General features: G+C 42.5%; 1 protein-coding gene across 2 annotated transcripts in view; it reads left to right on the top strand.

The window, feature by feature from the left end:
* Nucleotides 1-27,626, top strand: part of dock4b (dedicator of cytokinesis 4b) — a 117,139-nt gene that overhangs the window by 76,589 nt on the left and 12,924 nt on the right. The window contains exons 31-49 of one of the 2 annotated variants that reach the window (XM_056424696.1): nucleotides 53-201; nucleotides 1,101-1,186; nucleotides 2,921-2,947; nucleotides 3,360-3,455; nucleotides 3,554-3,614; nucleotides 4,671-4,764; nucleotides 4,949-5,097; nucleotides 6,380-6,466; nucleotides 6,670-6,774; nucleotides 7,347-7,488; nucleotides 11,409-11,575; nucleotides 13,540-13,626; nucleotides 14,995-15,171; nucleotides 17,831-17,914; nucleotides 18,478-18,597; nucleotides 18,853-18,977; nucleotides 19,804-19,924; nucleotides 24,202-24,283; nucleotides 25,270-25,379. In XM_056424696.1, coding sequence (XP_056280671.1) covers nucleotides 53-201; nucleotides 1,101-1,186; nucleotides 2,921-2,947; nucleotides 3,360-3,455; nucleotides 3,554-3,614; nucleotides 4,671-4,764; nucleotides 4,949-5,097; nucleotides 6,380-6,466; nucleotides 6,670-6,774; nucleotides 7,347-7,488; nucleotides 11,409-11,575; nucleotides 13,540-13,626; nucleotides 14,995-15,171; nucleotides 17,831-17,914; nucleotides 18,478-18,597; nucleotides 18,853-18,977; nucleotides 19,804-19,924; nucleotides 24,202-24,283; nucleotides 25,270-25,379 — 2,069 coding nt within the window. Of the gene's footprint in view, nucleotides 1-52; nucleotides 202-1,100; nucleotides 1,187-2,920; nucleotides 2,948-3,359; nucleotides 3,456-3,553; nucleotides 3,615-4,670; nucleotides 4,765-4,948; nucleotides 5,098-6,379; nucleotides 6,467-6,669; nucleotides 6,775-7,346; nucleotides 7,489-11,408; nucleotides 11,576-13,539; nucleotides 13,627-14,994; nucleotides 15,172-17,830; nucleotides 17,915-18,477; nucleotides 18,598-18,852; nucleotides 18,978-19,803; nucleotides 19,925-24,201; nucleotides 24,284-25,269; nucleotides 25,527-27,626 lie in introns of those variants that run through there. The other variant, XM_056424695.1, reaches the window with a different exon arrangement.

Raw genomic sequence — 27,626 nt, 5'->3', positions numbered from 1 at the left:
CTGGGATGAAGTGAGAGCCAGACCTCCATGTTGACTTCTGTCTCTCCTCCAGGGGAACACAAGTTGAACTTCATCCCAGCGATGATCGGTCCATTCCTGGAGGTGACGCTGGTGCCTCAGCCTGATCTGAGGAATGTCATGATCCCCATCTTCCATGACATGATGGACTGGGAGCAGAGACGCAGTGGCAACTTCAAACAGGTACTTTCACTTCTCTTTTGTTGTTCTAAACTACTATGCTGTTATCTAACAGTTTTGAAGATATTTTTTGACATAATAAAACACAACAATGATCAATCTTTGACATGACTGCTATTTTTTGATAGATGGGTTATAATGTTTTAGAACTTGATTCCCATACCGGGAGTTGAACCTGGGCTGCCCGGGTGAAAACCAGGAATACTAACCGCTAGAACAAATGAGACATATGGAGACAATTCAATTATTACTTTTATCAACACATAATTATAATCTGTCTATGGCTGAAAAAAAGATATTTTTAGAAATACAATGCTATCACTCTTTCATTAGTGTGTCAACAGTCATGCCACAATGTTTTTGTGAATAGCAAACCGATGCTTTCCAGATAATTTTGCTTTTTTAATATAAAAATGATCTCATCATCAAATTATCAGAACTGCCAATATTAAAATATGTTTCGAGTTACTGTGTGTTACAGTGTAAGGGCAACACTTTAACTATAATAATGCGAGCTGCCGAACTTTGAGGTAATTTGTTTATATTAGAAGACACCCACATTAATGTCACTGTCAATTTCAATTTAGGTAAAAAAACAACAACTTTAGATAACGCATAAATGTATAATAATGAGTAGTGATGCGACACGGTCAACATTAAACCCTGTACCTGACAAAAGTAACTGACAGGGAGGATACGGTATTCTTTATTCTCTCCCCCACCAGCTTGATGGTAAACAAAATAAATGTTTTGCCTCTTCTTTGACACGTGAATGGATGTGAATCGACCGCGCCGTTCCTCTCAACCACCCGCGCTGCTGCTGCTCCTCTCACCATTTAATCATTAGCGTTTGAACTGGCAGCCCCTTTGAGATCTAAATGTTCCCCTTCTCTTTCTCACAGGTGGAGGCCAAGCTGATCGACAAGCTGGACAGCCTGATGTCTGAGGGCAAAGGAGACGAGACGTACCGGGAGCTCTTCAACAGCATGTGAGTTAGAGAAAGGAACTGAGATAGGAAGTTGAAATATGGAGAAGTGGGGTCATAATTACTTACACTACCGTTCAAAAGTTTGGGGTCACTTAGAAATGTCTTTATTTTTCAAAGAAAAGCACTGTTTTTTCAATAAAGATAACATTAATCAAAAATACACACTATACATTGTTAATGTGGTAAATGACTATTCTAGGTGGAAACGTCTGGTTTCTAATGAAATATCTCCATAGGTGTATAGAGGCCCATTTCCATCAACTATCACTCCAGTGTTCTGATGGTACATTGTGTTTGCTAATCGCCTTAGAAGACTAATGTCTGATTAGAAAACCCTTGTGCAATTATGTTAGCACAGCTGAAAACAGTTATGCTGGTGATATAAACTATACAACTGGCCTTCCTTTGAGCTTGAAGTTTGAAGAACAAAATTAATACTTCAAATATTAATCATTATTTCTAACCTTGTCAATGTCTTGACTATATTTTCTATTCAATTTTCAATTCATTTGATAAATAAAAGTGAGTTTTCATGGAAGACACGAAATTGTCTGGATGACCCCAAACTTTTGAACGGTAGTGTATATTTGTCTAATTATCTCGGATTTTAGAGGAGAAATGGTTGGATTAGGGGGCGGCAGTGGGTTATGTAATGTTTCCCTTAGAGCCACTCAAGAACTAGCAGTGAAATCACAGAAAATGCCTCAATAAAGATGCCTGTTCAGGATACTGTGACGCTTCCACCAGCATACAAAATAGCTGCTTATTGAGTCCAACGACCTTAATGATGCGTCTGCAACTCGCAGCTCGTGTGTAAGTGACGCTTTACCTGAAAGTGGACTCGCCTTCTTTTGAACCCTGGTAGCCAAACAGCACAGATAGCAGCGTTACTGCCTGGTTATACAAACTGTTAAATGTCTTAAACTGATTGGCAGATTAGAGAATATGCTGTCAACAATAAAAGTTATTAGTATTAAAGAATAGGCAGTGGGTAGTTCCTTATTGTTGGATTAATAATGAGAGGTAAGTGGTCATTATTCACCTTCATCTTCACTCCAACCTCCTCTGTGGCCAGTCCCGGTCCACTCTGTCCTCGTGTCTCCAGGTCTGTGCTTCTGCATTCTTTGTGTATGTGCTCACGCTAATGTGTGTGTGTGTCTGTGTGTGTGTGTGTATCCCTGGTTCATTTTTTGCCTGTTCATATTTTTACGTCCACCTTCACAAGGGGCGACTATTTGACCCGACATTCCAACTCGGCTTCCAAAAAACATTCTTACATTATAAGAAGCCATTTCTTTTGATTCACACGCATATTGTACATTGATTTTTACTATCGCATAGATGTGAATCAAATTGGGATCCTGATGAAGGATTTTATCAATATTCATCTGGTGTAATTGTCCCGTCTCTCATAGTCAGTCATTCCACCATTTTTGTGTGTGAAACATCATAGAAAACAGTGTGATGCCACTGCATTTTATTAAGATACCTCTAATCTATATTGTGCAACAGGATATAAGTATTCATTCGTGATCATTATTATTTAAATGAAATTATCCGATGCTTATGACGATGATTTTAGTGTCAATTTACATTTTCTTGCTTAATTGATTTGATCTTTTAGTTTCTTCTCCTCATACTAACCCCGCTAACCCCTTTAACCTGTGTGAGTGTGTGCTGATATTAATCGTATTAATATTAATTTATTCCGCCTCTGCTTCCCGCCTGGAGTAGAATTCCTCTGTTTGGTCCGTACCCTAGGTAAGACTCCTCTATGTTCTCTCTGTGTCGTCTGTGTGAGGGGGAACAGCAGCCAACTCCATTATTTTGGCTGTAAATGTGTTTGTCCAGTTAAAAAAAGAGTGGAATAAAAAAATATCTATCTCGGTGGAAAAACAGTATATCAGCTATTGTGATGTATTATAATTAGTTCGCCCCCTGTGGGTATTTGATACGGTTAACTCCCACAGGCAGGCCAGTAAGCAAAGGTGATACTGGTGTGACTGGGATTGATTCCGTCGTTGCTTCGCCTCCTTTTCTTTTCTAGTAATTTCCTCTTCCCTTTCCCCTTACCCCCCCGTCCCCTTCCCCTCCGCCACCTTTTCCTTTCCCATTTGCTCTCTTTTATCGCTTGTCTCTTTGATCTCACCATCTCTGCCTCTCGTCCTTCCAGCCTGCTGAAGAAAATCGAGAGAGAGACCTGGAGGGAGAGTGGCATCTCTCTGATCGCTACCGTCACTCGCTTAATGGAGCGGCTGCTGGACTACAGGTGAGAGGTGCACACGTGCCGAATCAATTTGTGATTATTCATATTATTATTGTTGTCAATCATTGCTTTGCGTGCGTCTGATGGTGTTTCTATCACAGGGATTGTATGAAACTGGGAGAAGTGGATGGAAAAAAGATTGGATGTACTGTCAGTCTACTGGTGAGTAGCAGTCACTCCAAGAGTCGGTTTGATTGTCTAAATCTGCATAAGTGAGTGATTTCTGATGTGTTATTGGCTGAAACAAAACCTGAATTATTGTCTAAATGCATCATCCACATTCTATGTTCATCTTAAATAAATACAATAAATACTTTTTAATAACGCCTTACTTTATTCTGTAGTTTTTCCATTTGAAAGTATTTATATTTTAAATATATGAGCATAGTAATCACACTGACTGAATGTGTTTAATCTGTTGCCAATAATAATCCGATTAATTTCTCCCCTTTTGTTGATAGAAATCAAACTATATGATATGAATATCACATACTTGTTGAATTCTTCAGTTCAGGCTGTTAACCCTTTTGTTGCCTTCGGGTCAATTTGACCCGATTCAATGTTTCACCCTCCTGTCGCCTTCGGGTCAATATGACCCGATTCAATGTTTAACCCTCCTGTTACCTTTATATTTACTAACATATTTTACCCTTGAGGTCAATATGACCCCAGCTATTAAAATCTCCAGAAAATTATTAGAATTAATATTGTTTTCCAAGTTTAAGTGTGAGGTACTTTATGTTTGTTTGTTGACTCCCGAAAGAACACCGACATTAAACATTGAATCGGGTCAAATTGACCCGAAGGCGACAGGAGGGTTAAATATTGAATCGGGTCAAAATGACCCGAAGGCAACACAAGGGTTAAACATAACTTTATAGCTGTGTGTTTTCTGTTTAATATTGTGGAAACTAAGTCTATTTCATGTCGTTGACTCATAGGCGTAACAAAACTCTATTGTTTCTATTGTAAAGCCCTTCTGCCTACGAGGTTTTCCTTATGTAACGGCAGCCATCTGGAAGCGTTCCCGGCTGTGTAGGCAGATGGATCAGAAGTCTCTGCTATTCAGCAGCTGAAATATATTGTTGCACCTCCGCTACCATAGAACATGCTGTCACTTATTTAAAAGTTCTCCTCTATAATTTTCTTAATCCCCCTCGCTCTCTTGCATTTCCTTTGTCCCTAACCACCACTGAACCACCGACTGCCCCCTTCCAGAACTTCTACAAAACTGAGCTCAACAAAGAGGAGATGTACATCCGCTACATTCACAAACTGTACGACCTGCACTTTAAAGCACAAAACTACACGGGTACGTGGGGGAACGATCCATTAATGTGATCCTTACTGTGTTCAGCGTGAATAAATCATCATGTGGACTAAATTGCACCCTCGGCACAATTATTTTCATATTTACAACGGCGAAAATATCCCAATGTTTTCCCTGAACTGCTCCCATAATCTTCCTGTAATCGCTGTGTGTCTGTGTGCCGCAGAGGCATCATACACCCTGCTGCTGTACGATGAGTTACTGGAGTGGTCAGAAAGGCCGCTCAGAGAGTTCCTGAACTACCCCATGCAGAGCGAGTGGCAGAGAAAGGAGTATCTGCACCTCACTATCGTGCAGAACTTCGACAGGGGGAAGGTAAGCTGAAGCAGAAATATTCTTGTTTTACATTCCCTCTCATCAGCAGTTTTTTTTTAATGCACTGGGTACATGGAGCCAGTTACATGGAGCTTAAAGGTATGTTGGTATCTACAAGCTAAAATGAATTCATCCCCGTTATAAATAGATGGGATTTAAGCTCATAAGCTTTAACATTAAACATGAATACTCATGGAGGGATGATGGGGGCGAGGAGGAGGAGGAGTTCCCCCGCCTGTCATTCTCTTGAAATGAAATGCCCTCGTAAGAAAGCCGAGCGGAGAGCTGCGCAGAGCAACATATGTATGACTCGCGGTTAGAGATTTAATTTCTACCTGTAGTGAACTGTGACAACGGCTCGAGGCGTCAACACATCCTCGCTTTAATCAGAGCAATCTCTGGCGGCTGTAATTAAAGCAGGATCCATATCGTGATACAATATCCGACACAATATTCCTGTCGGAAATATTGTGGGTGACGGCGAGACTTGTGGGCCGAAGCGTGACTGACTGTGGTGGTGCTGCTAAAAATGAACAGTGAGATTTTAAGATTTTAACAGTTTTAAAAGACCTTTAAACTGGTTTTGAGAAGTAGTTCACAGGCTTTGCTTTCTTGTCCTCGAGGAAGTGCATTTTGCTGACCTACTCCCACTACTCCTCTCTGCTGATTTTAGGAATAATTAAAAGCCTCAAAAAATCACAGACATGCACACGCAAAAAAAACACACTCAACAACATCCCTGATGAAATAACATAAAATAATAACATCATTAAAACTGCTCCCCTCGTTACTCATAGTCCAATTTCCCTTCATTTTCACAAGCTACGCCATCTGCCGGTGCTGCTGCCCCACACACACACACACACACACACACACACACACACACACACACACACACACACACACACACACACACACACACACACACACACACACACACACACACACACACACAGGGCTCAGGAGGCAGCGGAAAAGGAAAGCTTTTCATTTCATTAGCATGATGGCTGGGTGCTGCGTGTACCTGCATGAAGAGGGTAGAGTCACCTCTTGATATTGTTGACTCACCAGCGCCATCCGGTGGGAGAACTACAGTATGGCAGCACCACTGCAGAGCGACTTTCAATAAGCCTATTGTTCATATTTTCTCATCAATCAAATGGATGGGCGTGACCTTCCATCCTATTTTCTATATTTGCTTCCTTTTGAGACGGGACACAGTGAGCGTGACGATGACTGAGTGTGTGTGTGTGTGTGTGTGTGTGCGTCTTCATGTCTTCAGTGTTGGGAGAATGGCATCATCCTGTGCAGAGAGCTGGCGGACCAATATGAGTCCTACTACGACTACAGGAACTTGAGCAAGATGAGGGTGAGTTGTCCATGATGAACACGCGTCTTACCATGTGATGATGAGGTCATTTAGGAAAACTAGGAACAAAATAAAAGAAGTACTTTTATTCATATTGTGCGCCAACTAATTTGTCTGTTAAGCTTTTGTCAAAACACCAAACTCCGTATTGATTGCACACTGTTGGGTTTATATTTAGTATTGTTGTTTATTTCCTTTGCCAGATGATGGAAGCCTCCCTCTACGACAAGATCATGGACCAGCAAAGACTAGAACCTGAATTTTTCCGATTGGGCTTCTATGGAAAGAAGTTTCCTTTCTTCTTACGGGTAAATACATATTCTCCATATTCCCTCTCTGTCCGTAGGATTTTGAATAGAGTGATACTTTAAGATAAGATAATATTTATTCATCCCCAGGGGGGCGATTTGTGAAGCAGCATCAAACATGTATACAAATATACAATAGAATAAAATAAGATATCAGGGCAGGACATATTACATTTAAGAATTTAAACAATAAAGGAAATAAAAATGTAAAAATACAAATAAAGTGTATCTAGAGTATAAAGTGAAATCGGTGTATTGATGAATTTAGCCGCTCCAACGGAGATAGAGGACTACAGGAAGAATGAAGGTTTCTTATATAAGACTCCGTCAGCGTCAGGTGACATTCAGCAGCTCTTATTCAATGCCTGATGTAACCAACGCCTGATGCATTGCCACTTTCATTTCACTGCACACCCTGTGTGTGTATGTGACAAATAAAACATCTTGAATCTTGAATCTTGAATGTAACGGGCCCTGTCCTTGGTGGGGTTTGCAGCTGGTAGCTGCAGTTGCCCTGCGCGACCACTAGATGTCAAAATAACCCCACGCGGCGCTCTGCTCCTCCTCTGCAGAATAAAGAGTTTGTGTGCCGCGGCCATGACTACGAGAGGCTGGAGGCTTTCCAGCAGCGGATGCTCAACGAGTTTCCCCACGCCATCGCCATGCAGCACGTCAACCAGCCGGACCAGACCATCTACCAGGCGGACGCGCAGTGTATCCTTCCTATAGACAGAGGAGAGCACATCGTTACTATCCACAAGCGTCGACTACGCGGAGCCGCCACGGTCAAATGTGAAAATGCATCCAACAAATTACAACAGCAAGGGATGGATTCACATGTGCACACACACACACACACACACGGAGGCTTCCAAACAGCCTGCTTTGTGTTTAAACTTTACATCCACGTAATTACCTGCAATGAGGCACGTGCTTCTATCCTTCTATTTCCTGCAAACTCTTTCTTGTCATTATCAAAGGCTCATTCACAAGAACACACGCAGACACACACACACACGTACTGTTCTGACTGTTACGTGCAGCATATTGAACCTCATACAAGAAAGGACTGTCATAATAAGCAAAGCTCTAGAAGGATATACATATTGAATCGACAGTCATTGGGGTACTTCAGTTATTTAATTGTGTGCAATAACCTTAAAAAGCAGCAGCAGCAGCGTGGGCTTCAATGACTTTTTTACCTCTGGCTTTTGTCTGCCTTATCTTCGGATTTGTGGCAGTTGTAGAAACATAAAGATATTAATTATTTACTCAAGTTACAGTTTAACTCGCCTAAAAAGTAATCGATCATACAGAAGCACTGTCTTAATAAAGAGGGATTCAATATTATAAATCTCATGATATGGAAGATGACCTTAAGTAAGTATCAATAAAAACGGCAATAACAAATGTGATATGATGTGTATGATAGAAACGGACCTCAGCGCTGTTGCTGTTGTGTTTATTTCCAGACCATTTATGACGGGAGGGTGTATGAAACACGTGACGATGAAATGACTTCTGTGCCCCGCCTAAAGTCCTGTGAGACTCTCGCACCTTTTGTTTGCGCTCGGTTTCATTTTGTTTGTTCTGAAACCAAACACAGAGCCTCGCATAAATCAAGGAGCCGACTCGCATCCGGAGCTACACTCTTCATTTCAAATTCAGCTGTACAATACGGGAGCCTTTTTAATAATTCACACTGATGTATGGGGGACAACTGTTGGCCTATATACAGGACTGTCTCAGAAAATTAGAATATTGTGATAAAGTTCTTTATTTTCTGTAATGCAATTAAAAAAACAAAAATGTCATGCATTCTGGATTCATTACAAATCAACTGAAATATTGCAAGCCTTTTATTCTTTTAATATTGCTGATTATGGCTTACAGCTTAAGAAAACTCTAAAATCCTATCTCATAAAATTTTAATATTTCCTCAGACCAAGTAAAAAAAAAGATTTATAACAGCTGAGTGTTTGTCAAGGCTCAGGAAACCCTTGCAGGTGTTTCGAGTTAATTAGACAATTCAAGTGATTTGTTTAATACCCTACTAGTATACTTTTTCATGATATTCTAATATTTAGAGATAGGATATTTGAGTTTTCTTAAGCTGTAAGCCATAATCAGCAATAAATCAGAATAAAAGGCTTGCAATATTTCAGTTGATTTGTAATGAATCCAGAATGCATGACATTTTTGTTTTTTTAATTGCATTACAGAAAATAAAGAACTTCATCACAATATTCTAATTTTCTGACAGTCCTGTACATACCTGCAAACTTGTCACCTTTCGGCGAAATTCGCTGTTTTGAAATCAAAATAGGTCATCCACGTGAATAGTGTAGAGACGAAGAGTTTTTGTTTTGGGTAGGGGGGGTGTAAATTGGACGGCCGGCGTTTATGAGATTGGAGTGAGACACGGAGAACATGAGATGTGGTGATCTTCGCAATAAAACATCTTTGATGGGACACGTCGAAGGAACAGGCTCCTCGAACAGAATCATGGAACAGAATCATGGAACAGAATCATAGAACAGAATTATGGAACAGAATCATGGAACAGGCTCAAAGCTCAGCAGAGCACACAAGTAAAAAAAAAAGGAAGTTGGTTCATGAATGACTTTAACCATATTATATATAATGATAATGTAAAGTTGTTATTACTATTATTAGGGCCCGATCACTGAATTATTAACCCTTTATTTGATTTTTTTTTGACCCGATTCTTTAATATTTTTTCCATGATTTGATGTTATTCAATGTTGTTCAATGTTTTTCGTCGGGTCAACAAACAACAAAAACTCAACAAACTACCAACAAACAAAAAAACAAAATAAAATTAAATTTTTTAATTTTTTTGGATTTTAATCATATTGGATCTCAATATAAAATATAAAATATAAATATAAGGTAAAAGGTAGGTGAAGGGTGAAAATTGTCATCATATTGATTGGCGACAGGAGGGTGAAACATTGAATTGGGTCAAATTGACCCGAAGGCAACACAAGGGTTAAGAGGACCTTTTTTCTTAAAATGTTTGTTATTATTATTTAGATTTGCGGTCAAAACAATCAAAAGACTGTAGTCAAAAAACAACGTGGATGTGGAGACAACAAAAAAGTCACCTGCGCCCCCGTTGTCACCTTTTTCATCCCTCATGAGTTTGCAGGTATGTATATAGAGGAAGAAAGGGAGAAAAGCAAAGACTTAGTGGCATAATGGCACCGACAGAGAACAACACGACAAGAAAGCCAGATGGAGGACAGAGTCATGTACAAGACGCTCTTTTTAATTTTTCATAATTGTTTGTGTATTTTATTCTGTCAAGCAAATCAAATACAATACTATATTATCCTATATAATATACAAAAGAGAAAGACTGAAAAGGTATAGGTAGAAGCAAAAAATGCTTATAAATTCCTATCCTAAATTGAAATCAAAATAAATCAGAAAATGTATATAAAACAAAGAAGAAAATAAAACAACAACAAAAAAACAACAATAAACAACAAAAAACAAAATATATAATGCATGCGTGTGATGTGTCTGCTTGTGTGCGCTCGCCTTACTGAGAAAGGACGGGGATCGTCTGAGTGAATTAGGACGCCGCTGTGTTATTCACACGCTAATCAATGCAGTCTCCGGGCTCGCCCACCCATCTGTGCACCCTTGCTGCAAACACTCATCCATATGAACGTATGTGCATCAGCTCTCCTGACTTGTGTGTCTCTGGTGGAGTCGCTCACGGGCGCAGGGGGCCGCTTGTGGTGGAGGTGAGCCCGAGACGCTGCATCACAACCTCTTCTCTCTCCCGCTGCTCTCGGTTTCTGTTGCCTTTGCAGTATGTTTCTCGGTGTAGGCCTCCTGTGACTGTGTTAGTCTGTTTTGGGGTCTGAGTGCAGTGATGGTGTACAAGCATGACGTGTGTGGCGTGTGCCTCCAACAGAGAACTGGCTGCTTTTGGTGCCATTTTGCATCCTTGGTTTAGGTCCAGGCGTATTGTTATCAGGGTTCATACGGTCATGAAAAACCTGGAAACGTCATGGAATAAAAAAAGAATTGTATTTCCAAGCCTGGAAAAGTCATTGAAAAAAATTAAATCCCAAAAGTCATGGAAATTTGGTATATTCATGTGTTCATTTCTTCAGTTTAATTAAAAGAATAAACATTTATATACATATGTATTCTTTTAATCCAACTTTTGTCTCATTCATTTGTGTCATTTAAGGTATACTCATGTATACGCCGAGATTGCACAACATGTTTGGTCATGGACATTTAGTTTATTAAAGTCATGGAGAAGTCATGGAACTCCTTTGGTCAACATGTGTATGAACCCTGTGTTTTATTTGATGTGTTGGCCCCTAATAATACATCCAGGGTGTTGTTGCCATGTGGATGTAGATAAAAGTGTGTAGTGTACATATTGCAGGGGAGATTCACTTAACGACTCGATCTCCCTGTAAAGCCTGTGTGTGTGTGTGTGTGTGTGTGTGTCTGTATCCTCTGTGGGAGCCCATCTGAAATCTCCCATGTTCTTTCTGGCCTCTGGAGAATTGTTCCAGTCTGCAGTGCTCCCCCCCCCCCCCCTGTCACCCCCTTGTACTTTCCTTAACTTCCGGTGCTTCCAGACCTGCAGATCTACGCTGTCACGCCCATCCCAGAGAGTCAGGATGTGCTGCAGAGAGACGGAGTGCCTGACAACATCAAAAACTTCTACAAGTTCAATCACATCTGGAGGTTCAGATATGACCGACCCTTCCACAAGGGCACCAAAGACAAAGAGAATGAATTCAAGGTACAGAGGGGAGGGGGGAGGGTGAAGGAATTGACGAGGAAGAAAGATGATGATGGACATTGGCTCACAAAAGCACACAAAGTAGACACACACACGGTATCTGCAATGTGCTATGAAATAACGAGTAAGAAATGTAGTTTAATATATTTTTATATTTCAGAATTTTTAAATGATCATTAGCATTTTTTTCACAACTAACCGGAGTGAAACGGCTTCACTTTGCTCCTCTACCTTGTTCGTCGATCACAGGCTTGCGAAGGTAATGATAGTTTGACCCTGAGCCCACGTATGAGCTGCAGTAGAACGCATGTTTTATTCATCATGTGTCCACTAAGACTAATTATGCTTCGGTATTCGTCAGAACGAAGTCTTAGGAGCCAGATTCAGTCACACATGCAAACCCACCAGCTGCACTACACTCTAAACACATGCATACACGCGCACCGCAAAGACCCTGATATGAGGCTCATAAATATTCAATATCAATACACTCCCGCCCCATGCAGTCATTTCATCTCAGTTCCATCAAAGCCATTTGGCCAAATTGAATTACAATAATGCATTTCCATCAGGCCTGAATATCTCAGGCCCTCAGGTGGGAATAAAATGTATGATAAACGTGTGCGTGGTGACGGGAGTGCTTAGCAGCCAGTCTGGTGTGATTGGCCATAACCAAGTAGAAAAGAACACCGTTTCAGAAATTCAACATCAAAGTTTCTATTAGAAAGGTTAAGACCTTTCAACTTCCTCCTCTTGCACTGTAACACATGTTTATTTGTATTTTCAAGAGAGGTTCATGTGGGTTTCTTGGCCTTAAAAAAAGCAGAAAATCAATGAAGGGCCGCCGGGTCGTGTAGTGAGTCGGAAGGCCCTTCGTCCGGTACACTGAGGACACCGGGTCGATGCCGCGTGTCAGCACTCGTCTTCTCTGCTGGAGTGTCCTTGAGCAAAACACCCCGGCTTCTCAACTAAACTTAAAATATGTTTGGTTTTGTGCCGGTTAGCAAATGCCGACAAGCCAACATGCTAAGTGGACGCGTGAACATGGCACACGGTACGCCTGCCCCACGTCAACACGCCACTGTGCGCATATTTAATGAGGTTAGCACGAAGCTCAGAGCACCGAGACTCGTCGTGGTATTTTGGGTTCAAAGTGAAAGCTCACTTTAGACATTAAACAGTAGCTTGACAATGAAAGCCATTTGTATTATGCATGTCACTGTCTTGGAAAATGTACTGTATGTTCATTGTTGTTGTTTACTGTCACTTTAGTCTGGGATGTTTTCCTCATCTCCAGTAAATCTCAGTTTTTGGATTTACTGTCGGTGAGGAATTGGAGGTTTTCGATTTGCCAATCCAAAACCTCCAATTCCTCATCTACAGCAAATCTCTGTTTTTACATGTCAATCCAAAACCTCACTTCAATAATCCTTCTTGTGCTGGGTTCAAAGTGAAAGCTAACTCTTGACGTTGGAAACGGTAGCTTGACAATAAAAATAGGAAATAAACAGGACCAAGATTTTTTTTAAAGTGTTGGTCAAACTGATTTAAATCTTCCTCTAGCGAGTCCTTCCGGTCTCCAGATGAGCGTTACTGCAGCTGCTCCACTCGTATGAATCTGTTGCGTGAATGCTGCACTTCTTATAGTTTACGTGCTGTCAGAATGACCTTGTGGGGATGTTGGTATATTGACAAGCGTGCTGGCTGACGGGGTAAGTGGTGCAACATGAATGATGATATGAGATATAAGACGTGACATCCGACCCGCTCCTTCAAGTGGGTTTTTGGCAGCAGCGCTCTACATGTTTCCCTGAAACTCCGAATACATAATTACATTTTGTGATGTCTGCCGGAGATATAGCGCACGTGTGTGCATCGGGCATAAGTAACTATGGATTTGTTTATTTTTTAAAAAGTGTGATCAGCAAACGGCTGACACTCGCAAGTGTTGTGTGTTAACGCAGAGCCTGTGGGTGGAGAGGACGACGCTGACTCTGGTCCAGAGTCTTCCCGGCATCTCCCGCTGGTTCGAAGTGGATAAGAGGGAGCTGGTGAGTGGGACCACCTCTGATGAAATAACCATGACGACATAACTAACACACAAGGGACACCGCCACAATAAACTGTTATTTTGCAGGTACTGCCAGCCAACGCCGAAGTATCGATTCACGTCCTTTCATAGAACAACAATGATGACCTCGGTCGTGACTTTAGCGGGCCGTTCGACACATTTCATTTCCTCCATGGAATAGATTAGATGTCGTGCTAAAAAAATCGATTTGCTTTGATTGCCAGCGACCAATTGAGAAAATAGATTTTCGGATTGCCGCATTTTACCAATACTTATTCTTTAGCCTGGAATCACGATCATATTTGGCATAAGTCCATGGCGACACGTACATCTCTTCAAAAGCTCTCTGTCTTGGATCTTGTCCTTCAGATCTCTGAGGAGTGGGTTGGTTCTGAATGATGTTTGTCCAACGTATGCAAAACACAACACAGTCTCCCCGTTGGTCTCGGCACGTCTTCTAGTGAATGGCTGCAGAGCGTGGTGGGAAATTGTGGATCGTGAACCCAGTGTTATTATATGATAGTTAATGCGCTGCAATAGCATTTATAATTCTGGCGAAAGCTGTATTGGCAAGAGGATTCAGCTTTTTGTGAGAGAGGAAGAGAAAGAGGGAAACAAATGCAGGATAAAGGGGAACACTTATCCGTGAGTTAACGTAAAAGTGGCCATGGGATAAATAGGTGTGCGTTTCGGATTATACATTGTGTGCCTTGTACTTAAATCTGCTATTATCGAATTGTGTTAACAATGGTTCAAATTGCTACATGCACTTAAAAGTCTGACTTCACTCATCAGTGGCTGCAGCACGTTTCAGCAAAACATTTAAAAAAAAAAATGAAATCCACTGGGTGTGACTTGCATTCGCACCAAATTTAGACAGACAAGCAACGAGCTGGTAATAATAATAATAATACATTTAATTTATATAGCGCTTTTCAAAGTACTCAAAGAAACTTTACATCACATAATTAAAACATCCTAGAAGCTATACAATAAAAATAACTAAAATTTCAATACAAACAAGAGATAAAAGCAATAAGAACATAGTCCACAATCACACATTAAAAGCAGTTGGTGAATGTAGATGTTTCATATATTATAAGTTTGCCACTTATAAGATATTTCTGTAATGTGTTTACAGATTGTTTTTCATATAGATATACATATATATCTATATAAACTTTTGCAAAAAATTGGAACCAACATATTTGTTTATTCTTGCAATTGTGAGGCATATTTCAAACTGTTGCGCAAAAATGTGTTGAGCTACAGAAGAAGTGGCCCCTTAAACATCTTTCGATTTTATATTTGACATTTGACATTTTGCCCCCGACATCCCCCTTCGCAGGTGGAGGTGAGCCCGCTGGAGAACGCCATCGAGGTGATCGAGAACAAGAACTTGCAGTTACGCACACTGATCACTCAGTGTCAGAGCCGGCAGATGCAGAACATCAACCCGCTCACCATGTGCCTCAACGGGGTCATCGACGCCGCTGTCAATGGAGGGCTGGCCCGCTACCAGGAGGTGTGTATTGATGGATGGAGGATACGGTCGGTGGGGCTTCGAGACCGGGGCAGAACTTAGGAGCGATGACATATGGCCTAATGATCCATGAAGGTGGGTTTGAGTGGAGAACGTACGGACAGGGCGTGTCTCGCGGAGGGAGGACGGGATGAATGGATGGATGGGTGGATACATGAAGGTCTGGGTGAAGGTTTGAATGGTATGGATAGATGAGCGGAAAGAAGGAGGGGCGGAAGTGGGAAAATCAGATGGATGGGTAATGTAGGGATGGATGAATGGACGGGGGATTGGCTGATGGATGATAGATGAGGAGTTTGGCTGATGGATGGAGGGATCAGGTCAGAATATGGCAGATTTAGGAATGGAAGGAAGGAGTAGAGGGAAATGAATGGCTAATATTGGCAGAATTAATGAGATGGCACCGTTTCTGCAGCCGCTTTATTATATTCTGAAGTGATAACAAAGCGAGACACAGGGCGGTGGAGAACAACTAGAATGTGGTCAATCCGACTGACTGACATTACGATCTGCTGTCGCTCCGGTGGCTCATTGACAGAAGATAATTACAGGATAACAATCCAGTACAATTTCACAACCAGGAGGAGCTCAATTGCAGAAAAAGGCTTTGAAAAAATGTTTTTTTTACCCTCAACAAACTGAGTGGACTCGGTGACTTGCTCGTGTCGCATAGCAACCGCCCGTTTCCACTGGGAGCGAGTTTGTGGGGGTTCATTTGAGTGTGTGTGTGTGTGTGGGCATTTACTGTATGTGTGTGTGCTTGTTTTTGAGTGCATCTTGTGGTTGTGCAGACAAGCGTGCTTCTGTGTAAAAGAAGCCTATTACGTTTGTAGGAAACTTGATAGAGCCACACAGGTTGCTGGAGTGTTTTTCACCTTCACTGCCGATATTTTGTGGGAAATGATTGCATATTTCACTGATTATTGGCTTCCAATATACTACCAGAGCAGCCTTTTACTTGTAATCTCTGTTGGCAGCATCAGCATCGTGCATTTATTTCTGCGCTTCATCGCGTGAGCGGCGTTTCTCGAGGTAGAGATCGATCTCCAGCTTTCCTTCATTTGTATTTTGATTTTTCAGACGCCCGGGCAAAACAAAACTGACACATATTTTCAGTTATGTAGCGCGAGGTGGACCCAGCTGGAGCCGCGTCTGCAGCAAACGCACAGTGTTCCTTGTTTTTCGCGTAACATCGCACGAGGTGCCCCACGGAGACGCACGCCGTGAATCAATTAATTTGCCCGCATTGACATTGCAGAGGTTTTGAAAGAGAAATTGTCGTTATTAATATTCAGATGCTTTGGTTTTATTTGAAACCCTTGAGGGGGAATGCCGTCTGATTTATCCCCTCCCCCTCTCCCCCTAAGCGTTTCATTTCTAATTGGACTTTTCTAATCATTAACTGAGCTACTCTATGGCGAAGACTCACTCCCTGCAGCCCGCCAAAAAAACCAAACATGAATTATTGGAAGGTTATTGATTTTTTTATTGAATTTTTTGTGTGCTCCCTTTTGCAAAGGAGGGCAAAGGAGTTTTTCGTCTCTCTTGTAGAACGACTGGCTTGGTACTAACATATCGGTTCTTTATCGCTTGTAAAGAGACGTAACATTTATGCAATAAAATCATTTTCTTTTCAATCTATTTTTGCGTGGTTTAATAAAAGAGTAACGTGCCATCTTGAAGAGTGCATACTAATATCCATCTTGAAAAAAATGGCCATCTGAGGATGGTTGTCTGAATAACAATTTTCCTCTGATCCGTCGTCCAGCATGCATTCATTGAAAGGCTGTGTGTGTGTGTGTGTGTGTGTGTGTTTGTCACATTTGAAGCTTCTCTCTTTAACTGTCATCTGGATCTGTCTCGTTGGAGATCAACAGCTGTGTCCTTGGGAGAGGAACCATGCTGATTTTTTTTTAACGAATATTACCCTTATTTTTGTGCGAGCCTCCCTCTGTGGGCAGATCCGAAAGCCGATTGTCATCGGCTCTCCTCTTTGTGTACTCTGATGCCGATTGAAGAGGGTTTAATATAATCTGTTGACACAATCACAAGTGTCGACGGCGTTGTAAACGCAGAGGGACTGGCGTTTAATGTACGGGGTGCTCCAAAAAAAGAGAAAAAAAATAAAATTCGCAGCAGACCTGGCCATTTCTCATCGTATCCGTTTCTCCTTGAAGTCGCCTTTTTCAAGAAAATGTCTGGAGAAGCGAAAAAAAACGCACACTGTGTGTAATCAAGAAGTGTGATGTTTCTGAAGAGACACGATCTTTAGCAGGAAGCAGTTACATAAATGCATGCTTTTAAAATGTTTGACCAAAATTGCCCCTCGAATGAAAGTAAAATCAGTCCTTTGATCCCACCATTTGGCACAGTCTCTCTATTTTTAACCACATTGTGCTTTTTTATAATTTCTTTTTTTAGATATGACAACACAAAAAAAACCCGACAGGAGGGTTACAGCCCCTCTGAGCTGGATGTTAGTTGGCTCGGTTTGTTCTTGAATGTTTTGAACAGAAATGTGTGGACACTAATCCACCGTGTCAGCCCAGCGGGGGGTTCAGGTAACACTGCAGCGCCGGAAGGCTCGGCGTCAGCTCCCGGTGTGCGCATAACAGATGCTCTGCATTGTGTCTCCACGCAGGCCTTCTTCGTGAAGGACTACATTATGAATCACCCCGAGGACGGAGAGAAGATCGGGCGACTGAGGGAACTCATGTTTGAACAGGTCGGTAATAAAGGAGATGTAGGTTAAGTTTAGTGTGTGTGTGTGTGTGTGTGTGTTCATGATGGGTGGCGAACGTGGCGATGGGGAATAGGCCACCTCGTATCAAACATGTTTATTGAGTGTGACGGCTCATTCCTGATCTTGGAAACAAAGAGTCAAGGTCCACTTACACTTCTCAATCCTGCAATTATTATTACAATAATTACAATAATTATAGCCCTTCTTTTAGACCCAATGTGCCCACGCTCGAGTAACTATATGTATATTTTGATATTTACATTTATATAATTTTATTCACAAAAATCCTAATTGTTCTATAGAAAGAATTGCCCAAATAAAAACTTAATTTGCAATTAAAAGTGTGAAGTAGAAAGTATTCCACTGATTATTCCACCATTTGCAGACTAATTTTCACCAAGAGCGTCTGGAACAAATGAGCCAAATATTTCGCAATTTCCGCAGATGATTTGCAGACGAAGTCGGAGGAATAAAAAGCTCTGTTTATCCCTCCGCTCGGTTTGTTTTGTCAAACCCAGAGATGTTGATCGGCTTTTGTTTCGCAGGCGCACATCCTGGAGTACGGCCTCGCTGTGCATGAGAAGTTTGTTCCCCAGGATATGCGACCTCTCCACAAGAAGTTAGTGGACCAGTTCCATCTGATGAAATCCAGTCTCGGCATACAGGTAAGCCAGAACACAAGGACCCGGTGACACTTTACGACATCTTTAACACTCTTGTGTTAAAGATTTCACTCGTATCATGAAACCTTTTCATGGAACAGATGCCGACCGCTGTGTTTAGACTTCCGAGTGAACGACCCCTTTAGCCACCCCTCATTACACATAGTTCCTTCTTCTGCTTGTGTGTACTTAGTTAACATGCCTCATGCTGGCATGAACCATTTAATCATGTGCACTGCCTCTTCTCCAATTTACAAGGAGTTTCCGGCTTATGTGCGTGCAAGCCCGGTGCACTTCACCAACGGGAGCCCGCGAACATGCAGCAGGAACTCTGTGCCCAACATCATCAGCCCAGACGGTGGCAGAGGTGTTGCCAGGCGGAGGTGAGGACCTCTTTTGTGTCTTTTTTTTTATTGATGTTCTGTCTGTCTTTTTTTTTTTCTCCTAGAAATGAAAAAGGCTTTTGTACTTCAGTGTTAAGTTTTATGTTCCTCTGACTTCATCTCACCTCCTTCTTGTCACTCTTTTTTCGGTGTTCCCACCTCACCTCGAACACCCCTCTCTGTGTTTTCGCTCTTTTCTCCCTTCTGTTCTTTACCAGTGTGGCTCCATCTGGGCTTACAATAAGTGGGGGCCGCCGGGTGGCACCCACAGGGATATTTCTGCGTTCATGTGTGTGCGTATGTGTGTGAGATTTTGATGTGTTCAGTGACCCTGCCACTCTGTCTACCTGTGACATTCTTCCTCCAGTCTGATCCCAGGGGATAAAGCCGCCCATACAGACTCACACATCACCTCAGTCGCCGAGTGGCATTTCACATTTTACTCATTTGGTTTCAATTTCTTTTTTCTTCTCTGTTTGGCAACACAAAAAACAAGTTCTGTATTTCGGTGACGACTTCTGCTTCAACCTTCCTTTAAAAAAAAAAAAAAGCCAGATTGTGTTTGTTCTCTAACCTTTCTTTTACACTTGCGTCTGACGAGTGCTCGATGGCACGCTGTGATTGCAGAATCGATTATCTTCTTGTGATCTGACATTTTCTGTCCCCGTTTGTCTGTTTCCCTACCTGCCTGTCCTTTTGTTCGGCTTTTCATGCCGAATTTTTTTGGGTGAGTGAAATCTCAAGGATGCAAAATACCAAAACCCTGTGTCTCTTTGTCGAAAGCCGCCCTGAACCACCGGCCTCTTGTCTCCCTGTCACCCCTCAGCCTCCCCAGCTACCCTGCGGTGAACCGCTACTCCTCGTCCTCTCTGTCGTCTCAGGCCTCCAACGAAGTCAGTAACATCACGGGGCAATCGGAGAGTTCGGATGAAGTCTTCAACATGCAGGTAACCCCCTCCCCCCCCCTCTCTCTCTTATGCATATATACTGTACATGCAACCCCTTATACCAGGGGTCGGGAACCTATGGCTCGCGAGCCATGTATGGCTTTTCCGGTGACGGCATATAGCTCCCAGACAATTTTGAGTTGAGAAAAAAAAATGCAGCACCAGAAGTCGCATTAAAATTATACGTTAAAAATACTATATGGCTCTCAATGAAATATATTTGGAAATATTTGGCTTTTATGGCTCTCCCAGTCAAAAAGGTTCCTGACCCCTGCCTTATACCATCCCACGCAGGTGCTTAAGGTCAAAAGATTGAGTCCATATCTAAAACATGTACCCTCCTACACAGGCACGTGCACAGACATTTTGGGGGGCAGGTGCTCAAACCTAAAAAAAAGGGCACCCATTGCCAAAAAAAAAATTCTGACAAAGTTGAAGCATAACACCAATGATGCTGTCCTCGACCTGCGTTTCCTCTGGGCAGGATTAGACCGCTAACTTACATTTTCTTTATGAATAAAGATGAATTATTATATAGCAACAGTACAAGCGTTCTGATTGGATAATGGGTCGTCATGCCAGCCACTATCGCCCTCCTCGCCGGTCTGATACAGATCCGTATTGCCCTCTGACCTCATTTTCAAAATGAGCGATATTGATTGTCATCAACAGCCAAGAAGAAATTCAGAAGCAGCGAAAATGTGTTATTGAAAGTGATGAAGAGGAGAAACTATAGTTTGGATCACTTGTGTTGTTACTTTACTGTAAATTAAATCTATTTTAGCTGAGCTGTGTTGTTCGTTTTCTATAAGATTGATCGTTGTAAGACTGGAACAGACAAAACAAAGAGATAACACATAAAACAAGTATGCACAAGGATAGCTTGACACCGAGAGCTAGCATAGTTAGAATAGTTTACATACCTGCAAACTCATGAGGGGTGAAAAAGGTGACAACGGGGGGGGGGGGGGGTGCAGGTGATTTTTTTTTTTTTGTCACCACACCACATCCACGTTGTTTGAAGCCTCAAAGCTTTTAGAACCACAACTACAGTCATTTTATTGTTCTGACCACAAATCTAAATAATGATAATAAACAGTTTAAGAACAAAAGGTCCTCCGCTCTGACTCAGCCCTGTAATGATAGTAATAACAAATATACATTGTCATTATATATAATATGGTTAAAGTCATTCATGAACCAACTTCCTTTTTTTTTTCCTGAACAGTCCTCATGGACTTTTCCCTGAATCTGTTCTGTCTCTACCTGTTTGTCACAATACTCATATTATAACTTCTATACATATTAGCCTACATACCTGCCATAAATATCATGATACCAGAATTCAATACAATACCATAACAACAATATGGTACCATAAATACGAGACTGGTATATTTATCTATAATAGTAATAAATAAAACATCTGTATGGTTAACTTTTTACCAACTTTTTCAACACTTAACAAATGGCAGTAATATTAGTATTAATACAGCCAGATATGAATGAAACTACATGGTTCCATCAAAGCATTGATTATTCACTATGAGGCCGTTAGTCTGTATCTGACCAGATGATACACAGTTCATCAGGATGAGCCGCTGTAGAATTACAGAACTTTACAGACTGAAACATTTCACTTCTGGCATCTTTTTATTTGTTAAGCCGAAGTCGGTCTCTAAAGCTGCGCCACTTCTCTCGCTGTGAGCGCTGCGCAGCACAGACACGGAGCATTGCGTGCGCTCTGATCGCTCTCTTAATGAAGTATCGATACTAAAAATATGCTAAATCACATCGTGTTTAATGTACGGTACTTTGTTAGCATCGCTACACCGTGCAGCGTGACAGCAATAGATGTAGCGGGCTAACATTCAAGCTAACCTAACTTCCCAAACGCTGTCGACATCTGAACGCTGATTGGCCGAGACGCGACACGTCCCATCAAAGATGTTTTATTGCGAAGAGCACCACTTCACACTTTTCTCCGCGTCTCAACGGCAGCGGGCCAGGTGACCCCCCCCCCCCCAAACAAAAACTCTTCGGATCTCCACGATTCACGTGGATGACCTATTTTGAGTTCAAAACGGTGAATTTCACCGAAAGGTGACAAGTTTGCAGGTATGAATTTAGCTCCTATTTTCTGGCTGTGAATTCTCGTGACATTTATAAACATACTTTCAAATATGTCTAAACAGCATTTATACAACACAAAAAAGATTCTCTCTCTCTCTCTATCACTCAAACATGACATCAGTAAACAGCTGCAAGGCTTTGAAATCATGGATTTCTGAGTTTTTGTTTGTTTATTTTTTTTAGGAAACGTCGACCAGTTGTGACGTCATGTTTTCAGCAGTGCTAATGTTGTGGTTGATTTATCACAAAACAACGTCGTGAGCACCGCGGAGCATGTCGGGGCGAAATTCTCACAAGAACTCAAATAAATGCCCCGTCGGATATCAAATCACATTTGGGGGGAGTTTATGACAGAGAGAGTAACTTTTATTCTTAAATACTGATGAATGAAAAAAAAGTGTCTCCAGCAAAAAGGGCACTTTTCTCATCCAGGGAAAAAGGGCTGGTGCTTGAGCACCACTAGGGCTCTATCTGTGCACGTGCCTGCTCCTACTCACCGCAGATTTTCTTGCGCAACACTGTTTAATACTCGTCGCTCCATTCAACCCTCATCTCTCTTCTCCTCCGACCCTCATCTCTCTATCGTCGTCTCCACTTGTTCGGAGCTTTGTCCGCCCGAGCAATTTGTTGTGATTATCAAAATAGGACACGGTGCTTTGTGTGGTCCGTCCAGGCAGCTTGTTGGAGTTTGGCAGCAATCTAACTAGATTTGGCCGATTCCGAAAGCTGCTGACAACTCCTGGCGAGCAGTGCGGCGCACCTGGCGGGCCTCGAACAACACACACAAACACCAGAGGACAGAAATCCTGTTGTCAATGTTATTTTTGAACACCATCGCTTTTTTTTTTATAGATCAAGAACATTTCACAGAACAATGATCTCACAGACGAGTCACAAAGGGCATGAGGCTTCTAACCCTTCTGGAGACGTGCATTAATAAGGTTTCAGTAGCAGACTGCCATATATTGTTCATAGATTTTAACAACAGTGTTTTTTTCCCCGTCTTATCTAGTATCATCTGTCGATGATAAGATCTATACCACTCATGTTGCTGTTGGGTATTTTATTCAGTCGATCATTGCAATACAATACAATATTATTCTATATAATATACAAAACAAAGACTGAAAAGGTATAGGTAAAAGCAAAAAATGCTTATATACGATATTCCTATCCTAAATTTGTGTAATCAAATAAATCAGAAAATGTATATAAAATAAAGATAAATAACAAATGAAATAAATAATAAATACATGTCTGTACAGTAGATATAATAACAACGCTTTCTATGACGCCCATGTCTACAATAATTACAAACATACTTATAATCCGCTTATAGAACCATGGTCATATGCTTTATAATATTCTTATAATCGCTTCTGATTTCCTGATATTTCTTCCCTTTACTTAAAGCAAAAAATAGCATGAGTGACTCACAACCAGCCGATAATGTAATCTGCCGATACCTCAGGAGTGTCATTAGTTCACTTACAGCACCTAATGCCACTGAGTCTAATGACATTATAATGCATTTTAACAGTGATCGTAATGCATGATTAAATGAGCATTATGTATTACAACTGTGGGAATTAGAGCACACTCTGATCTTTGCAGCATTTTATTGAGTGACCAGCCGTTCTGAAGTATTATGATACCTAAATATGAATCCGTCACCAACAGCCGATGAGCTTCGTCTCTCCACGTTTTGTCTTGGCAACCCTGCTGAGAGAATAGTCCAGCACATAAAGCCACCATAGGTTGTTTTTATGGACTTGGATGGACACACATTCATATCGCGCCTTTCTAGTCGACTCAAAGCACCTTTACGCTACGTGCCAACATTCACCCATTCACACGTGGATACACTCTTCCTATTAGTAGACGACCCTCTCCATCTCCTGAGCCACAGCCAGCCCGACCTCTTTGGTACATATTAAATTAACAAGATATACGGTGTTCATTATCGAGCTCCAGATTCACTTCACAGATTTATTTTCCCCTCTGAAAGACTTCATCACAAATGTCCCGACGTTTATTGTTTTGTTTTTTCAAGCTGTATTATAAAGTAAGCTGATTTCATCATGTTCTACTAGTTCATGTTAGTGATGTTGTTGTTGTTGTTGTTTTTGTCATCGCACCTACAGCCCAGTCCGTCTACCTCAAGCCTCAGCTCCAACCATTCTGCCTCGCCCAATGTCACCAGCTCAGCCCCTTCCAGTGCCAGAGGTGAGGCTGCTACTCAATACGAAGTGAATGGAAAGTCGGAGGCTGTAGATAGAGAGAATACAAAATGAAATGTGATGCGACGTGGTGGTGACGCATGCTGTTGAAAGAATGGAGCCGGTGACAATGCAAGACACGGCGAGAGACGATTGGAGCTCTGTGGAGGATCCCTCTTGGACCTCGACACGATCTCCAGTCCAAGCCTCCTCTCCGGTGTGAATGTCCAATGCTGCCCTCTCTATCTCGCTGTGTTCAATTGTGAAAACGTGTTTGCGCCCGATCCACAACATAAACAGCGAGGATATATGAAGACGTTTATGGAAGCTTATACACTCCCCTTTGGCAGGCTTCTGGCAGCGGGTGGCGCCCTTATAAAAGTAGCCTCTGCCTACCCATAAAGCCCGTGGAGAATTATTGCTTGTGAGGTCTCATCTGAATGAGAGCCACCGATGGGTGTCTCATATTCATATGATAGCCCTCCAAGTGCTATCGCATTTGCTAATGGATCAAGATCCATACTGTGGCTAATACCAGTTGAGGTGCTGTGAAAATGGTGCCAGCGAGTACTGTGCGTAGGTGTGTGTGTATGTGTGTGTGTGTGTGGGCTTTTGTGTTTCTCCCGATGCATGTGTTGCACGTGTTTCGGTGTCGAGGTTTAGCACGTGCATCTGTCTTGTAATTGTTCAGCCTAACTGAGGAAGTGGGGGAGTGTACTCTTGAGGGAGGGAGGGAGGAGTGTGTGTGTGTGTGTGTGTGGTGGGAGCTCGGTGGGTGAGGGTGGGGGGGGAGGGGGGGCATTTATCATGTCGTAGAGCTAGTGAGGCTGAAAGAATGGTCGAGAGGCTTGGAGGGAGAAAGAGAGATTGGCCTTTCCTTGCCATTATTCGTGGGTAAGAGTCTAACACTGTGTGTGTGTGTGTGTGTGTGTGTGTGTGTGTGTGTGTGTGTGTGTGTGTGTCCGCTCTAACTTTTCATTCTGTCCATTCCAGGTTCACCCCAGATGGCAGAGAAGCACAAGCATTCCAGAGAAAATACCTGCCTGTCTCCACGAGACCGACCGGTCAGCGCCATCTTCCCCAACCCGATGGACCCGTCACAGGTTGAAACACACACACATTCACCTACACACACACACCTGTGGTTGGTACAACCAAACGGAATGGCACATTGTCTCTTGTGTTCCAGTCTAGAATGATTGTCCAGTCAAACAAAGTGCAACTGTCTCCCTGAGGTTGAAACAGATGGTTGTCTGCATGCAAAGAAAAAGGTGGAAACAAAGATAGACGCGTTAGTTGTTGACCTTTCAGTGGCCGAACAACGAGGAAAGATGTGTGCGGAAAGTTTGAGAATGTGCTCCCGCTGTCACATTTGTATTCATATATTTGGGTTCAAGAAAAATATGTCATGTTGGCATATAATACTGCGGACTAATACTTTTAGCATAGCCAAAATCACAATAGAGTTATGGAGTGGTCGGAGACAGTTCAGGCACCACTGGTCGTTGTTGTTGACAATATGAAGTGCATTTGAAAAAAACTCTTTAATAAACAGTTGAAGGTGCAAGGTGTGAGGGGAGAAGTTCGCCACGACTCCCGAGGTGCGTTTTCAAACGCCGCATCCAGTCACCACGCCGAAGATGAGTTCCATTAGAAGTTTAGGATTACAGTGTTGGGAACACTAATAATACATTTCGCAACGATGTTGCTGTGTTTCGTTCCCACCTGCGACATTACAGAGTTTTTGAATTCCCTCCAGCTCCTCTTCTCCATAGCAACGGCAGCCACGGCTAATGTGTTTTGTGGTATTGAGCGCCGGTTGCGTTTCTATATAACGTGACACTGAGTCACAGAGTATGGAGAAAACCCTTCCCCGACCACTCTATATATTCAGTGGACTCTTTTTTTATTTTTATGCAAAAGGAAAACTAATGTTTCCCCCTCTCACTTGCGGCTCTTCCAAATGGCTGTGTGCCCTCCTCTGTCGAGCTCACTGTGATCCAAAAGTGTGATTTGGAATGAGACAGAATCCAGATATACGTTTGGACGCGTCTTAAATTCTTTAACGGGCAGAAATCCAGGTCCACTTTGTATCGAGCCGCATGTCTCGATGGGCGATTTCTGCCTTTTGGGATAAAGTGGCTCGTGCCATGACGCCGCTCTTTTGTCGCTGAGAATTGCGGTTTCTTTTCAAGCGCGCCCCGTGCAGCTTTGCCTCATTTTCAGTAAAAGGAAACACAGCGAGAACGTTCCAGTCATGCAAGAACCAGAGCCAACGAGAACTACATCACACTGCAGCGTCTTCTCTCTCTCTCTCTCGCTGAAGGGCGGTGTATGTAACGGACCCACACACTCTATCCTCATTACATTACATTACATGTCATTTAGCAGACGCTTTTATCCAAAGCGACTTACAATAAGTGCATTTCAACCTAGAGTACAAACTAAGAACAACAAGAATACAGGAAGTAACATTTCCTCAACATAGTCGAACTACAAAAGTACCATAAGTAAGTGCTATCTAAGTGCCACTGAAGTGCTAATCTGTGTTTTAATCCAGATATAGTCGGAAAAGGTGTGTTTTCAGTCTCCGACGGAAGATGTAGAGACTTTCTGCTGTCCTGATGTCAGTGGGGAGCCCGTTCCACCACTGAGGAGCCAGGACAGCAAACAGTCTGGATTTCGAGTGATTAGCTCGAGTGCAGGAGGCACAAGTCGATTGGCTGTTGCCGAGCGGAGCGAACGTGCGGGGTATGCGGTGTGACCATATCCCGGATGTAGACGGGCCCGATCCGTCTAGAGCACGTGCACGCCAGGACCAGTGTTTTGAAGCGGATGCGAGCAGCCACCGGTAACCAGTGGAGAGAGCGGAGGAGCGGAGTGGTGTGGGTGAATTTCAGGAGGCTGAAGACCAGTCGAGCTGCTGCATTCTGGATGAGCTGCAGGGGTCGGATGGCCTTAGCAGGTAGACCAGCCAGGAGGGAGTTGCAGTAGTCGAGGCGTGAAATGACCAGAGCCTGGATCAGAACCTGCGCCCGCCTTCTGAGTAAGAAGAGGACGTATTCTCCTGATGTTGTGCAGCATGTACCTACAGGAGCAGCGTCGTCGCAGCGATGTTGGCCGTCAGGAGAGTTGACTGTCGAGTGTCACCCGAGGTTCCTGGCAGTCCGGGTAGGGGCCAACACAGGGCTGTTGAAGGTGATAGTCAGGTCGTGGGTGGGGAGCCTTTCCCTGGAAGGAATAGTAGCTCAGTCTTGTCAGGGTTGATCTTCAGGTGGTGAGCAGACATCCACTGAGAGATGTCAGTCAGACAGGCAGAGATTCGTGCCGCCACCCGTGTTTCGGACGGT

The sequence above is a fragment of the Pseudoliparis swirei genome, chromosome 10 (genome assembly GCF_029220125.1).
Source record: "Pseudoliparis swirei isolate HS2019 ecotype Mariana Trench chromosome 10, NWPU_hadal_v1, whole genome shotgun sequence".
Classification (NCBI taxonomy): Eukaryota; Metazoa; Chordata; class Actinopteri; order Perciformes; family Liparidae; genus Pseudoliparis; species Pseudoliparis swirei.
This window is presented reverse-complemented; position numbering and strand designations above follow the sequence as displayed.